Raw genomic sequence first — 16087 nt, forward strand, 5'->3', positions numbered from 1 at the left:
CACCGTAGCTGAAGGGTTCTAAAAAAAGCACATAAACTCATTGGTTTTTGTGCTTCTCGGTTATGGAAAAGTATGGACAAAGACAAAAATGTTTGGAAAAAACTGTTCTGTTTCCAGACTCCTTTATGTTACTAATTACAGTGCAGACGAGCAGATCTTTTGTCATATAGATTATATTTGACAGATGCTGAATTGAGTGCCCCTTTTGGAAGCATAAAGAGCTGGTATTGTTTGTGAGAAGGCAATTTGCAGTGAGCTTAGTTCCATTGAATACTAAAAAATGGTGTCCTTTTGTGGATGACAAGGTTTATTTAAACATAAAATGTCTTTAATTAACTTTTTGCAACAAAATGCCTTTTTGGGGGGGATTTTAGTGTAATATTATGAAGTTCTTCAGTGGCAACTATACCTCCTTTTTATTGTTTTATTATTAACACTGACCTTAAGGTAAGAGAGACCATTAGTGGTTTAGATGTCATTAGAAGTTATTTGGTCACTGTGGTTTACTGGGATTCCTAACACTTCCAAACCCTTTCCAGACTCATAGAAAATCACTTGTTTATAATCTTTTTCTTCATTTTCTTCATTTACTGGCATGATATGTTGCATTTAGACTGTTGTCAGTTTCTGTTTCTGTTTTTTTTATTTTTTATTTTAAGGTTAGCTAATGCCCTTAACTGTTATTGATCTTTAATTTCACCAGTCACTTTGGTGTGACTGGTGAAATTAAACAACTATCTGTGAGTAATGACAGCTAATTCACAATATAGAAAAAGAGGAGGTACAAATATATTTTCACATAGGGCGGAGTTGGTTTGAATACCTTTTATCTCTAATTAAATTAAATCATTTGAAAACTATTTACTGATCTTTGTCTGTTAAAATGTATTTGATGATCTGAAACATTGAAGTGTGAAGAAATCTAAAGAGATCTAAGGGAAATACTTTTTCAGTGCAGTTTTTAGAATTTGGTTGAACTTGGTTACCAAAAGTGACCTAGAAATTTAATTAGAAATCAGAAGATTGAAATTAGAGAAGTACTGAATTTTGAAATGGAAAAACATGGGGACTCTGAACTTAGCTTGTTAGACATTGGTAAATGTCTATTTATTTTTTTATTGTTTTCCTAAAAAAGTCATCACTGGCCTGTCTAGGGTCGTTCTTTCATTGCGAGCAAACAGTCAATATTTCTGTCTGACTGTTTTTGGACCCACAACACTTTTGTTTGCTGGCTTTGTGAGCTTCTCACGGCCACGAATTGAAGAAAAGTCACGGACTGTCACACTATCAAAGAACACAGAGTCTGTGTTGTATTCCTAGAAATAAAAAAACATTGATTGACTGCAGAGCACCCTCTTGCTTTCAGCTTGCTGTGCCAGAGACATTTCAGCAATGAGTTACACTGTTTTCCACAGAGTTTGCATCACCCTTCTCCACACTTCCATTACAGTTAGGTTGAAAGGTATGCATCAGATTATTAGCTCTGTTGTTGGCTATATATCTTTTCCACCCCTCAGACGATGTCTTTCTATTCCTTCACTTTTAAGAATAATGAAAATGAGAAACAGGATGTTGTCAAAGCAGCCTGTGGTTTTCTGTCAGAAACTTAAAAAAAGCATGTACGCACACAGTCGTAGCAAACGTGAATCAAATGTTTCCAAAGAGGCAAGTACAGCAAATGCAGCAGTTAAGCATGGATATTAAAGCAGCTCATTTTGGCCAATTTTTTAAACTAAAGATAAATCTGATGTGAAAGTAGGTTTTATTGTACAATGAATATTCACTCTAAATTTAAATGGATTTTCTTTTCAATGTTGCTGCTCTCACAAATAACTGGAGCACGATGATGCTGTTTGCAGTTCAGGGTTACTTGAATTTAAAAAGAAACGCAAGGCAAGTTCATTTGTATTGCACATTTCAGTAACACGACAATTCAAAGTGTTTTACACGAAGAAACAAAGTGAGTATGTTATAGTGTTGTATGCTGTAGAAAAGAATGAAAAGAAAAGTTGGAGTACAGACATAACCATATCTTTTGCTTTTCAGATAATAAAGTAAATGAAGGGAACTAGGAATCTAAAAGAAACAAATTGCTATAAACACTATGCATGATGAAGGTTTAAAAAGCATACATATGAGGTGATCAGCATTAGTATTGCACATCCCGGCTGCCTTTGTGGACAACCCTTAATTTGCATAAATTTTCTGCTTGATATTAGAATTTAAGATCATTGTTTATTTGTGTTGTTTAGCGATAATCTCAGCACCTCTAGTCATCATGCCCCTCAGCTGTTTCTCACCTAGTTATTGCTAAAGTATTTCATTCTCCCATAGCAGGACCTCTTGTTGCTTCCTCCTCTTTAATGCCATCATGGTTCTATCATTCTCCTGATTCTCTTGATGGTCTTCTTTTGGTTTTCAATCTTCGTGGGATTTTGCCAACCTCATTCCTGAGCTTTTGTCCTGCACCACAGGAAAATATGGAAGAAAGTTAAAAGCAAACATCACTTCATGATTTATAAATATTATTAGCTGATGTTAAATTTTACTTTATAAAGAATTCGTAATATGTGCAGTCAGACAAATACAGACAAAAGGCAAGTCTATCTTATGAATTAGTTATAGTATAAGTGATTACAAGATATAAGTTCTTTCCAATAGAAAATTAAAAACAGCTAAAATTAAGGGAAAATAAATAACTTTTACTTCATGTGTAATTTCTGCATATATGTCAAGTTGGGTTTTATCCTGTGCTGTAAAAACATGTCAAAACATTGGTATTATCCACTTGCTGGTATTTAACAAGGTAATGGGCCTCCAATGATTTTTAAACCACAGTGGGTGGGGAAAGCTTTCACCTCATAAAAGCTTATTGAGTTGGCAGCAGATTTTTATTGCCTGTAATTTGTAAATAATTCCACAAAGCAAGGTAAAGTAACATTTTCCCTGTAATAATTACTGCATTGTAAAAAGTTAAAAGTTTAGTTCCTGGCTTTTCAAGGCTGCTTAAAAAACCATTTAGTGCTGCAAAGCTACAGGAGGCGCCCTCATTTTTAGAATGGGTTCCCACAATGTGTTAGTTTATTACGTTTTATTACATTAGAGAGAGTTTGTTGGGGTGATTTACTGTTGGCATACAGTAGGCATCTGTAGTGCAGATCATACTATGCAATCTGAAAATATCAGTACAGATAACATGGTTCAAATCTACCTTAGAAAAATTATAATCCTGGTCTTGGACCTGCTTGAAAAAAACTTAGTGGAAAATTACAAATTTTGTACTTTGGCAGGGCTGGCACCTCTGCTAAAGATTTGTGCAAGACCTCAAATAAAAATAAATAATAATTATTATTATTTTGTCATTGCATACTGTTTTGAAAAATCTCAACTTCTATTTGAGATTATTTTATTTTGAGAAAAAACATCAGAAAATAGTGTTTTCAATCAACTTCAGCTATTTCTCTAGAAAAAATGTTCCTTACTTTGGTTGTTAAGGCACACTGCCCTGCATGTTTTAGATGTTTATTTGCTTTGACACACTTGAAGAACAACTAAAAATAAATGCATCATACCATAAAAAAAAGTAAAGTATGTTTCCAAAATGAATCAACTCCGGTTGGTCTTCAATTCTATTCTGACTTTCTTTAATTAATCCAGTTTATTTAATTCAATATTTACTTATGCAGTTCCAATTCGCAACAAACATTTTTTCAAGGCATTTTACAGAAAAAGTCAATTCAATCCAAACATATAGACAAACTGGAAGTCACAGACAGATTGAAAGTCAATCCACATATGAAACATATGACATTTAAGCCATCTGTGTCCAGAATGGCATGTCCCACCATCCAAGCTTTCACACACTCACAAGTATTAATTCTACCAGAATGAATCCAGTAAGCCAGCGGCCAGCTGACAATCACATTGGATTTCAGCAGCAAGTTATTTCCTTGCCTTGAACAACATTAATAATCTTTGCCTCAACAGCTACCAACTGGACCAGGCTTGAGCATGCTGGTGAAGGCCATGAAGCTCCTCTTTTTACTAATTCTCTGTCAATGAGCTCAGCTCAGCAAAGGATCCTAGGCCAGTGTATCTTTTCCAATCTCCCCAGACAAGGCGCATATATAAAAGTGCGAAGTTTAGGTTTTTCTTTACTTTTACATTAATTGAAGAATTTGATAATCCAGAGACATATCAAATCTTAATTATTACTCTATAAGTGTATTGTAAAGATTAAACTATCCTGACTAATGATTATTTATTTTTTTATGTTTAGCTGATCTAAACTGAGCTGCCTGTATGTATTAACGTGCAGGAAGAAGATATACTGAATCTCCTGGAACGATGTGAACTGGATGACGAGAAGCTGACGGGCAAATTCTCCAGGCAACGAGGCCCAAAGGTGGGTGAAAGGGAGAGAGGTTGGGAGACACAGAGTGCGTAGGGTCCAGATGCCTCATGGGACCTTCAAAAAAGACGAGTGCCAGAGAGAAAGGGATGGAGGTAGTCAGATGCCTGGAGCTAACACTCTGAGAAAGCACATCGGACGTGATTCAGAAAAATAAAGGTGGTGGTGAGGATTGGAGGGAATGGGGGTTGTGGCTGTCTAGCAGCTTTGGAAAGAAAGAAAGGAATCAGAAAGAGGCCCAAAGAAGGGACCCAACTCCCTAAGGGGACAGCTGTCAGCCTGTTTCACCTACGCTCCCCCTCTTACACCCCCTTGCTATCCTTCTCTCTGTCTATCATTCTCTTCTTTTTCCTCTCTGTCACATCCACCTGTAAGCCCCTTCAATTTCTCGCGACAGCACATTACTCCCTCCATCAACTTGCTCCACTCTCCTCCGTTCACCTCTCCATCCCTCTCTCTTTGGGATGCGTGTACATCATCCCTCATTCGAGGGCTAAATTGACTGGAACACTTGAGGAGTGTGTTAGGGACCAGACGTTGAAGTTCAGCCGTTACGTTTGTGAGGCCCGAGCGAGAATGAGAACTTGTTCAGACACAATCATTGTTGTCCAAATTAATTTCGGGCCCGTCAGCTTCGATGTTGCAGAACGTATGGAGAGAGACATCGGTAACAGGGGGAAGTAAAGTGCTGTGACGGATAGATTCCCTCTCGAGGGTGAGTTGCTTACAAGCCATCTGGTGGAGCTGAACCAAGCAGAATGTGAAAGCGTGATGAGTGGAGTTAGACAGGATTTTGAAGGAAAGACATGGCACTGATGTTTCTGTCAGCGAAGGAAATGTTAAGGCAGACGGGACAGGATGTTGAGAAAAAGAATGGCAGGGAGGTTTATAAGCCTTTTTAATTGCTTTTTGCCTCCAAATTCTAATTTTGATCTACTGTTCTTAGGCTTGTGGTTGATACTCTCTTTTCCTACCCTACTGCTTGGTTCCTTGTTCAAAATGATTGCTATTCTCACCAAAATTTTATCTTATTTATAGTGTCTGTTCTCTCATTTTTGTCTCTCTCTTCACTGATGAGGGCCTGTGCATGCTTTTCATTTCCTCTCCATATCCAAAATCATTACCTTTCTGAGTTCATTTCCACCCCTCTTTGCGTATTCTGTCCCTCCTCTGTGCTTCTATTTGTTCCTTTCTGCTGCCACTGCTGAGATTCACCTTGTCCCTCTCTTTATATCTCACCTCATCAATCTAATGTTCCAATCTTCCCTTGTTGTTCTCTTCTCATGTATTTAATCTTTCTCTGTCTCTAGCCTCCTCCATCACTCGCCCACATGACTACCCAGGGGTGACTCTTTCAGACCCATGATCACTTCCTGCTTATTAATTTGGGTGGCCTTACAGCAATGCCAGACCCGAACACTGAATAACAGATGAAGAAAAGCTTTATCAATGTCCTCATTGTGTCCCCCTTTCAAAATGGGAGATATATAATTAACATTGAACTAAAAACTTTTGTTTATTAGCTCATGCTTTACATTTCAATGCACAGACATAGAGACGAGAAGGTGAAAATATCTAAGTTCATATTTTGTTAAGAAAACTCTCCATGTTATCAAAATCTCTCATGTACTCAACATTTTATCCACTTATTTGACGAACTGAAGGAAAACAACTGTTGTAGAATGAATAAGAGCTGCTACTTTAACATTGCTCTTTTATATACATGTAGATAGTGTTTTTTTCAAGCTAGAACATTTCAGTTGTTAGTGGTTGCACTGATTCTGTGAGTAAAATCTTCTAACACAGGTAAAACCTTCCACTCTTGCATCCTTGTGAGTCCAAGTTGAACTCCAACTTGAAGAGTTCAGACTTCCATATTTTTCCTTTAAGATTGATAGTAGATAAGTTTGAACACCTGATGACTGGAGTTGGAGTATGTGGCTTTAATCCATATGACCAGAAGCTTTACCATGCAAGGTGCTGAAAGTTACAGTTGTAACTGGTCACCACACTAACTGAACGTATTTGATTCAACCTTTTTTTTTTAACAAAGCTTATATAGTCATGAAGCATGTATCTATGCTCAGCATGGACAGGATCAAGCCACTGACTAGAACTTGTGTGGCAACCTCATTGCTGGGATAGATACATTTTCCAATGCCAAAGTATATTTGATGGCTATTTAGTTTGCCATGCAGGCTTTGGCGACAAAACAGTGAGGCAGGACTTGCTGGTCTGCAAGTTCATGAAGAGTACATTAGTGCTCAGAGAATAAAGGTTATATCCTTAACCTACAGTTTTCACAACTGTCATTATGGAAGAAGGACTTCCATAATTTAGTCCTCCTTTTTTCTTGGTACTCTTTAAGACCATGCTATGAAAGTAAATAACAAGTAGTGGTCTTATAAGCAGATTGCTCCAACTGTCCTAAACTATGAATTTTCTTTGCTCTTTTTTACATTTTCCCTTCCACTTACAAGATTTGCACTACTTTGTGTGATGCTATCACATGAAATCCTATAGAAATACTTTCAGGTTTGTGGTTGTCATGGGACATAATGTGAAACATTTGAACTGTTGTTGCTTGAAAGTCGATGTTGTAATGGTGTGTCTGGTAACTTATTTGTCAAGATTAATGACTTTGTCTGTGCAATTTATGTTCGTTTTGATATTCTGCTGTTATGTGTAGAGTATGTGCTGAGCATCTGTTTCTTTGTTGTTGCCAGCCCTTGACCGCCATGCCGGAATGCAGCCAGATGCCAAGAAGCCAACGACCAGACTACCTGGCTGACTTCTCCAGTGGCAGCAGCGAAGATAATTCATGCTCCTCGTCCAATGAAGAAGAGGAAGAGGAGACACGAAAAACAGAAGAAGGAGGAATTAAAGAAAAGAGAGGCGAGAAGAAGGTCTCCTATGACCTCAGTGAAAGCAAGGATAAAAACGTGACTGAGCGCTCAGGTAGGGCAAAGGCTCTGGGACTGCCTTATTAGAAAGGCAGGGTGTGACATATGATTGCAAGGTTCTTGTTTATTTTTTGAGTGTGTTTGCCGACATAAAATAGAAATAGCAGTTACCACAAACAATAGAGGCCTAGAGAAACATAAAAGAAATATTAGCAGATGAGGGAATTATAAATTTATTGAGGCTAATCAAAACTCTAGATGATTGAAATAAAACTTTATGCAGGTAAGCAAATATTATAAAAAAATAATGTTCACTGTTTTTGTCAAAACTGAAAAATGAAGTGTTGATATTCATTTGAAAATAAAAATCTAAGTTATTAATTAGACTGGGCTAATTAAGTTAAAAATCATTTTTTCTGGTACAAATGGTGGAAATAAGTGAGCCAGTATTTCTACAGCAGACCGTATGAATAAATAGTTAGACTGTTTAAGTTCTGGCCTGATTACTAGAGTCATGTTAATGGTGAAAAAAGATGACTTGAGGTCAGTGATCCTAGATAGGCTACAAACTTTACAATTGGACTAACTGTACAATGTACAACTTTTAAAAAGTCTCTAACTCTGTTAAAAATATAACTTCACTGCAAATATCTTTACCTCGGTGAAGCAGTTCACATACGTCAATAAATGACCCGACCTTTAAACACTTACCAGGTAGAATGAATAAATAATAGTTCCTGAAACAAGATTGTCAAAGCACTCTGCTGGATAATCAAAACACTTTTGCAAGCTATTTCTTATTTTCTGTTTACTCTCATAAATCACTTTTTAAGAGTGATGAGGACAAAATACTTCCTTTCATGCTTTTAAAAAATTAAGTTGAGAGTTCAAATGACTTTGAACAAACATAATCATTGTTGGCAAATGCTGATCTACTAGGGTTTTCACTCATAACCATTTCTCAAAAAAATTCCGCTGAGTGGCAGTCATTCTGATAAAAATATCTTTTTGATATCAGAGGTCAGAGGAGAATCATTAAATTGGTTCAAAGTATAGAAAAGGAACAAAGGCTCAAATAACCACAGGTTGTGAAAACAATAATGCTAGAATTCACACAGGCTCTCCAAAATTTGACAAGAACACATTGGAGAAAAATGTACTTGGTTTTATGTTAGCCCCTGTATTTAGATGTTCAGGTCATGATATGGCATAAAAAAATCTGAAAATATGGATTCATTCTGCTTTCCATAAACAGTTTAGCCTGATGAGGAAATGAGGAACATCTTCTTAGCTCACTTTGGGCTGAAATTTTAAACTCTACTGCATATTTTTGCTGACCATACCCATCTGTTTATGACCACAAAGTGCCCATCTTCTAAAAGTGGTTTCTTGAATATTATAATGAGTTCATTGTACTGTGATCTGGTTCATAGTGACCAAATCTCAGCCCAATTGAGCAACTTTGGGACATTATGGATTTAAAGCTGGTTAAACTGTAGCAACTGCTTGATGCTATTATGTCAATGCATTAAAAAAGTTCTCATGAGTGTTTCCGACACTTTAAGTCTGTGACAGAAACTATTGAGAAGGTTTTGAAGAAAATAACGGGTAAAATCTGGTACTAGTATGGTGTAGCCAAGGTTTAATGTGAGGTTTTATGGATTGAGACTAATTGTCTAGTGGTATCTAAATGTGGTAGAGAGATATTCAAATTTGCACATCACCTACTTTAAAATGAATATGCTTTCTCATTCATTCAGATACATTCATATACAGCTTTGTGTCATACACTTGGGCTATTTCTTACTTTCTACATAGCAATAAATTTACTGATGCATAACAGTACAATAGATATGACTCCATATCTACACTATCACTTAAACACATGCCAAACTCAACTGTTCTTTTTAATAATGTCATAAATTTTACCATCAAAGCCTATAAGATGGGTTGTGAGGATTCAGTTGTAGTTACTTTTGGAGGATGTCTCTCTGATATTTTATCCCAGTGAGTATTTTATTACGTCAGATGGATGGACTCAAAACTGTTTGGAAATAACCTTATGACTTTTCCTTGATTGATTGACAGAGACTCACAAAGTTCATGTCTTAGTTTTTCCCTCTGTGGAACAAACTTCTATCGTGTCTAACTTTTTAAGAAAGATTTTTCAGACACCTAAAGGTTTAGGTCAAATCTGACTGGTATCTGAAACACTTCACTGTTTATCCCACCTTGACTAAAAAAACTAATTCCATCTGAGTATGATGGTATTATTTTGTTGATGCTGAGTACAAGAAGACCAGAATAGATTTTTGGCAGATCTGGATGTTGCCTTTGGAAGAAAAAGCTGTAATCTTGTAAGCCTGCTTCATAGTTCAGATATAAGGTGGATAAAAATGATGGTTGTCTGTCCATATGTAACACAACCGGTTTTTATAGATGAAAAAAAATTGCTGCTAATTCAGTATTGCCTCCGGTCTCTTAGCAACCTCCTTGACCAGTTATCATCTTGCCTTTTTAGCAAATGTGGAGCAGCCTTTAGATTTTCTTATGTCACTGTTGTCCCATCAATTCTCCAGTGACTAATGAGTAGTTTCTCTCTCATAATTTACACATAATGTTGTTGACTTTTCTCTATTCTGTTCAATAAGAGGCTTTTGATTTTCTCTATAAGCTCTTTGTAAACTACAACTTACTTTCATTCAGTCATTGTCTGTATTGACCTATTCCTTGTGGTGCTTCAGGGGACTGTAAGCAATTCCTAGATGTTATTGGGAGAGGCGTAGGTATACCCTGGACAGGTCACCAGTTCACCATAGGACAACACAGTGACACACAGAACAAGCTTCCATGCGTGCAGATAGTCATTCCTACAAGCCATTTTGAGAGGCTTGTACCTGTAGTGAAATTATGTATGTATTCGGAGAACATGCAAACTCCACATAGAACCACCCTGGCTGTGATTTGAATTCAGAACCTTGTTACTCCAAGGCAACTGCAGTTTCATGCAACTGAAAACAAAATTTTAATGGATGCAATTGATACATACTCAATTGCTTCCTACAAAAAGCAGGGTTTCCCATGTGCATTATAAACTTGGCTGGCCACTAGGCTTTACTTGTGCCTCCACCAGGCTAATAAAAGACTTATTTGTTTTAAGTCTTTTTAAAATGCTTGCATTTTTAAGACTTTATAGTTGGTGTCGGGGTATTAATCTTCCAATCTTTTAATAACACATAATTATAAGTGGTATATTCAAATTTCCTGTAAACTTTTCACATTTTTTAACTCAAAAAGACATTGGGTTGCTGGATGAATGACTGCTCTAGCACCCAACCACCATTTTTGGGGGGAAACCTTGAAAAGAATGAGTGCCAAAATTTGATCAAAATATGTTTAAGTAAATTTAAATTGAAGGCGAGTTTATGCAACCACATTAATGTGTCACTAACCACATTAGTTTGTCTGAGGATCATTGAACAAATTCTTTTATGTCCATATCCAAAAAAGGTCAGAATTAAAGTATGATCTTCTCAGAAGGTGGTATTAGGTTCTTTGTTGTTATGCTTACCCGATGCAATAAATCATGTATGTTCCTTCCCTAATTGCTGCTGCAAAATCCTAATATGTGAGTTCAGCAATCTGGCTCGTTTTGCTCATGTTCATTGGTAAAACAATTTTTCAGAAATGCAACCGCCGATGGAAAGGGCCACAGCACTCATTTGAGAACAGGAGTGGGTGAAGTTCTGCATAGAAATAAACAGGAGAATTTTGATGGAAGTAGAAGCAGAGACCTTTTTGTAAAACACCTTGAAAGTACCTTGAGGGTTTATGTAGAATTATATAATTTTATAGCAAGAGTGATAAGCCTCATACATTTCCTCCAATTCACAACAGTCACATGTACTGAATCGCTTTCTTGCTCTTAGAAGTGAGAAAAGAGAACACTTTTCACAGAAGTCAATGCACTGACCTTGGCTCAGAAATTCTCTGGTTGTATTGTGGGCTGAGTTATACCGCTCAAGGAGAGGAGTCTTGCATTAACCTATTCAATTTGTCACAAAATAAGGGGCTAGATCATGGAAAAGAATAAAGTTTTTTGTGGAAGCGTATGCATGCGTGTTGGGGTGTGTGTGTGTGTGTGGGTGTATGCAGAGAGACAGCAACCTTGCCAAGTCCTTCTTCCTACCAAGCCACCAAAGGACTGCGACAACTAAGCTCCATAATGCTCACAGTTGGCACTGACCAAACCTTGGAAGATTCAGCAGTCACAAACACACATACTTGTAAACTTGCTTTACGATGGACGCACACTAATACACTGGCTGATAGACAAGCTGGAACAGTATCCAGGTTTATCAACCGAGTCTGTGACGGTTTTCTGTGTAATTTTCTACGAGTTTCCTTGTGTGTGTGAGCTGCTCCTTAATCTGGCCTCAGACCTGACAAGAACCAGATTTATGTTAAATTTCTGACATTGACAACACAAGACAGACTTGCTAATAACACAAAAGCTGAACCGCTGGGTCAGTGTGTCACACTTCATCTCATGACGTAGGCGCCAAATGATGCAAAGCAAGCAGGAGAGTTTGCTAGCCTGACAAAGACATTGTGAAATCTGAGGAGTGAAAAGCTGTTTTCTCAATCTCAAACACTTTCGTTTCAACGTTTCCTGTGTCTTTACAGGCCGCATGTTCTGGAAACCTCCAATCAAGTCCCCCAAAACAGGCACTACTCCCTCTGTGTCTCCAACCCTTTCTGGTCCAATCAGACGTTCTATCTCTTGCCCTCGCTGCATTGCCTCCCTCCCCTCACCCAATGAGATGCGACCATTTTCCTCCAGGCCACCTCCGATGATTCCGATGGCAACGCCTCTCACCAGGCCGAGCTCCGCTACGCTGAGCTCCGCTGCGATTCGTTCTCATTCGCTGAGCCGTAGTGGCTCCGCCCACCGTGTGCCTCACAGCAGCAGCCTGGGGACTATCCACTCTAATGTGGTAAGATACTCAAACCTTTGATGTGTTAAATTATAAAGTATGCTTACATAGTTCATTTTTAAATTGTTAGTTCAACCTGTAAACCTTCATTTTTTCTGTTTTTCATGTGACTATAATAGTACTGTCAATTTTTTAAAACACATATATCAGGTTACTGCAGCCCATGATAATGACCTTCAAATGTCCTCATCTGTTGCTTTCTGCCTTCCTTCTCAATTTACCTTCCTCTTCACAGCTTGTCTTCTCTTAGTACTGTTGAATAAAGTGAACAGTACTAAGCGTTTACATAGTCAGGAATGACTTTTAAAGATGCATTTTAACTTATTTCTTTTTAGAGTTTTTTTCAGGTAGAAAGAAAAGGGCATACATTTTTGGAAATAATATTTCTTTGCAGCAATTTTAATTTAATTTAGACTACTTCACGTAAGCTCAAATTTATATTAATATGAGGTATTATATATGAGGTATTATGTATTAGATATACATCTAAAATTTTGATATTGTTTGGGTTAGAGAAAGTCCACAATAAATCAAAATTTGTGCATCCAATTCTAGTTTTAAAATGTTTATTGCAGTTGTTTGTTGTATTATTTATTTACTCCCCTGGTAAAAGAAGGATACAGAAGCAGATTCAAATGCAGCATCATGTCAGTGATGATGTGTGTGTGTAGTTTTGTTCTAAGTTGTCATGTATATATTTTTAGGGTGAATCATTGATAAACCTGAAGTCTAAGGAGCAGGAGGCCGAAATGGTGCGTCAGACCCTCTCAGCACTCACTGCCATGCGGATCAGATTTCCGGGGAAGACTGAAGAAGAGGCTGAGGCAGTGCTAGACGAGGTGGGTAAAGATTTCTTGTAGACAGGTCATTTGTTTAATTTAATTTTCTTTTTGAACTGTTTTATGCTGGGATAAAAAAGAAAACAGGGAAATTATAAGAAGCAAAGATACCAAGAGATGCTTTGAATTTCTCTGTTGCCTGGTTTGATTGTTTTTACAGTGTAGCTGCGATTCATCTCCTTGTCTCACTTTACGATAGCATGTCAGATCAGACTTGTCTTCCTCTATATTTGAAATGAACCCAGTAACAGTAACAATCCAATGCTGTTCTCCTCCACTCCTTTCTATTAATCACAGCCACTTTCTTTGTAATTGCACGGAAACTGTCAGGAGAGGGTCCTGCTATTTTAAATCTGTATGTGCAGATGGTGCATATTTTAACTATTTTTATCCATGTACCGTACATTTGTTAATCAGCTAGTAAAAAACTCAAATATAGTCAAGTTTCATTTTATGAAAATAAACGCACATAATATCAGGCTCCCTTTAAAATTGTAAAGCTCATCTTGAATCTATAATGTGAAAGCTGTGTGAACCCGTGAACCTGTATGTACATTTAATGAGAAAATTAATTTGGGAATTTTATTACATGTAAGCCATAATCATCAAAATAAATAAAGTCTGAAATACCTTGTTCTTTCTGCAATGGCCTTTTTTAATGTAAGATTAACATTTTTTGATTTAGGATTAAACAAATAAACTTACTTTTGGGCATGATCAAGTTTACTGAGATGAAGCTTTTCTATGTACTAAGTAGGGTTTTTTATATGTTCCTGCACTCTCTGCAGAAACGTGTCGTATAAATAGGTTGTATAAATAAGCATAAAATCTCAAGATACCTGGGGCACAAGTTTCAATAATCAACTTCAGTTTTAGCAATACAAATTTCTCTTGCTTTTGTTTAACTAAATTAATATATTAAAAAAATCTTTTCCTTGACATGACTCTGACATTCAGCAACAAATAATGGATTTTAGGTGCTTGTTATGATTTAAAATTACAACTTGCCACAGGCAATACAGATTCCAAACTATTTTTGTGGAAGACAATTACCACTACACCTGTACGCAAAATGAAAGCACAGCTGGGAGACTGCACCTGTACTGTTTACTCCTTAACTCAAAGGAGGAGCATTCACTTATCTTCTTTTTGGGTTTTTTTTGTAATAATTCACAATTCAGGTTTAATTAGACATAATACATATTTGTATCAAAGTAATTGCCTCCCTAGTCTTTCACTGCAAGTTTTAAATTTTTTGATAAGGGACATTTCTTATGTGCAGTTTTTGTTGAAAAATTTGCCCACATCTTGATATGTAAAATAAAGAGCATAGCAACAGGGAAAGTTTTTTTTTTTTTTTTTTGTATGTTTTGCCTTTTTTAAAAGACAAACGTAAAGGTTTAGTCTTTGCAACAAATGTCCCCACAATGCAAAAAAAATACCGAATTCCAGCAGTGCACTTGCAGTTAGCATTAAACAAGTGGCTGAGGTAAAGCAAACCTCCAAAAAAGCGATTTTTAAAAACCATTGGAAACCCACTTGTGTGTGGATATGTGTGTGTGAGAATAGAAAGGTAAACTGTACTGGAGCTTTCCACTGTGACCCTCTTTGCAGGGGATCTAGCACCTTATGTGACATAAGTACATCAGTGGGAAAGTGTGGCTTAACAACAACAGCAATGGGCCAATATGCACTGTTACTCTGGTTCTAAAAGTAAGAAAATGAGAATTACCCACACAAGTTTTAAATGTATCAAAAAATACAAAGATGTTTTTTTCAGCATAACCTCCATAAGAAGGATTTTTTTTAGATTTCACCATTTTACAGGGTTATAAGAGTCACACATATAAAGGTGAAAAAATGTTCTAATTCTGGTTACAGGAAATATTTTGACGTGTGATTTTGTAAAGCTTAACAATGCTTTAAAATCTTTCCCTTGATTAGAGTATAAAGACAGGAGTCAGAGCACTAACAAGATAAGACAGTCTGTGTTGTGCTGCTGTAAACAGTCTGTCACCTTGTACTTTCCTGTGTAGCTTGATGTGGCAAATAACGTGCAAGGAACCCAGTGTCTAATGGTGCCGTCATGTTTGAACATGGAACTCTATTGTAACGCGGACTGATTTGAAGGAGGCGCGAGGTGATTAGATTAACCATCAAACAGACCCAGCAACACTGCAGTCTTCAGGGTTTGATAGGTTTTCCATAATGCGTCCATCTAAAATATTGTTTTGATATTACCAAAATGTTTTTTTGTTTTTCATTTCTGTAAGGAAAGCTTTTGCTATTCTTTAGCCTAGTGGAAAGAAAAATAATGAACACAAGGAGTGTCTAAAAAATAAGTTTAAAAGATGAATAAATTCATCTCAATAGTTTTCTCTCTGCTCCTACGTATAAAAGGCCTGTAGAAACCTTGAATGCTCAGAGAAGATGGTTAATGTTTAATGCAACTGGACGTTTCCATCTCATAAAATGGTGTTTAATAATGTATTTGCTTTTGTTTGTTACAAGCATTTCCAAAGCTTTAACATGAATGCTCATTGCACAGATTCTCGACAACTGGCGGTACCATAAATCAAAGGTGGCGTCATATTGGTTGGTGAAGCTGGACTCAACCAAACAGCGGAAGGTGAGTCGCAAAGCAGAATCCAAGTCTATCGTAATACTGTATCTTTATGTCTATGCAGTGACTTGCAAATGATTCACATCTATTGTTAATTTCTCAAATTTGTATTTTATCATGAAAACCCAAGAAACACAACAGACAAGTAAGATATAATGAGCAGTTCAAGGCAGGAGTAGGTTGTAAAACAATAAGTTGTAATCATCTCAAAGACCATGCCCTAGTCTTTCTGAAAATGGAAAGATTACATCACAAATACAAATCTAGCAGGAAATGACGTTCCACCAAACCAGTCAAGGAAAGATAACTTTAAA

At 36.8% G+C, this 16087-nt stretch overlaps 1 protein-coding gene across 5 annotated transcripts in view; it reads left to right on the plus strand.

Annotated features, from left to right (window-relative positions):
• The window catches only part of ttll7 (tubulin tyrosine ligase-like family, member 7), an 82691-nt gene that overhangs the window by 49532 nt on the left and 17072 nt on the right, over positions 1-16087 (plus strand). For all 5 annotated transcript variants that reach the window (XM_044129518.1, XM_044129521.1, XM_044129517.1 and 2 more), the window contains exons 14-18: positions 4319-4405; positions 7138-7369; positions 12001-12311; positions 13016-13150; positions 15699-15779. In XM_044129518.1, the coding sequence (XP_043985453.1) occupies positions 4319-4405; positions 7138-7369; positions 12001-12311; positions 13016-13150; positions 15699-15779 (846 nt within the window). The remainder of the gene's footprint in view (positions 1-4318; positions 4406-7137; positions 7370-12000; positions 12312-13015; positions 13151-15698; positions 15780-16087) is intronic.

This window comes from Gambusia affinis, linkage group LG10 (assembly GCF_019740435.1).
Source record: "Gambusia affinis linkage group LG10, SWU_Gaff_1.0, whole genome shotgun sequence".
Taxonomy (NCBI): Eukaryota; Metazoa; Chordata; class Actinopteri; order Cyprinodontiformes; family Poeciliidae; genus Gambusia; species Gambusia affinis.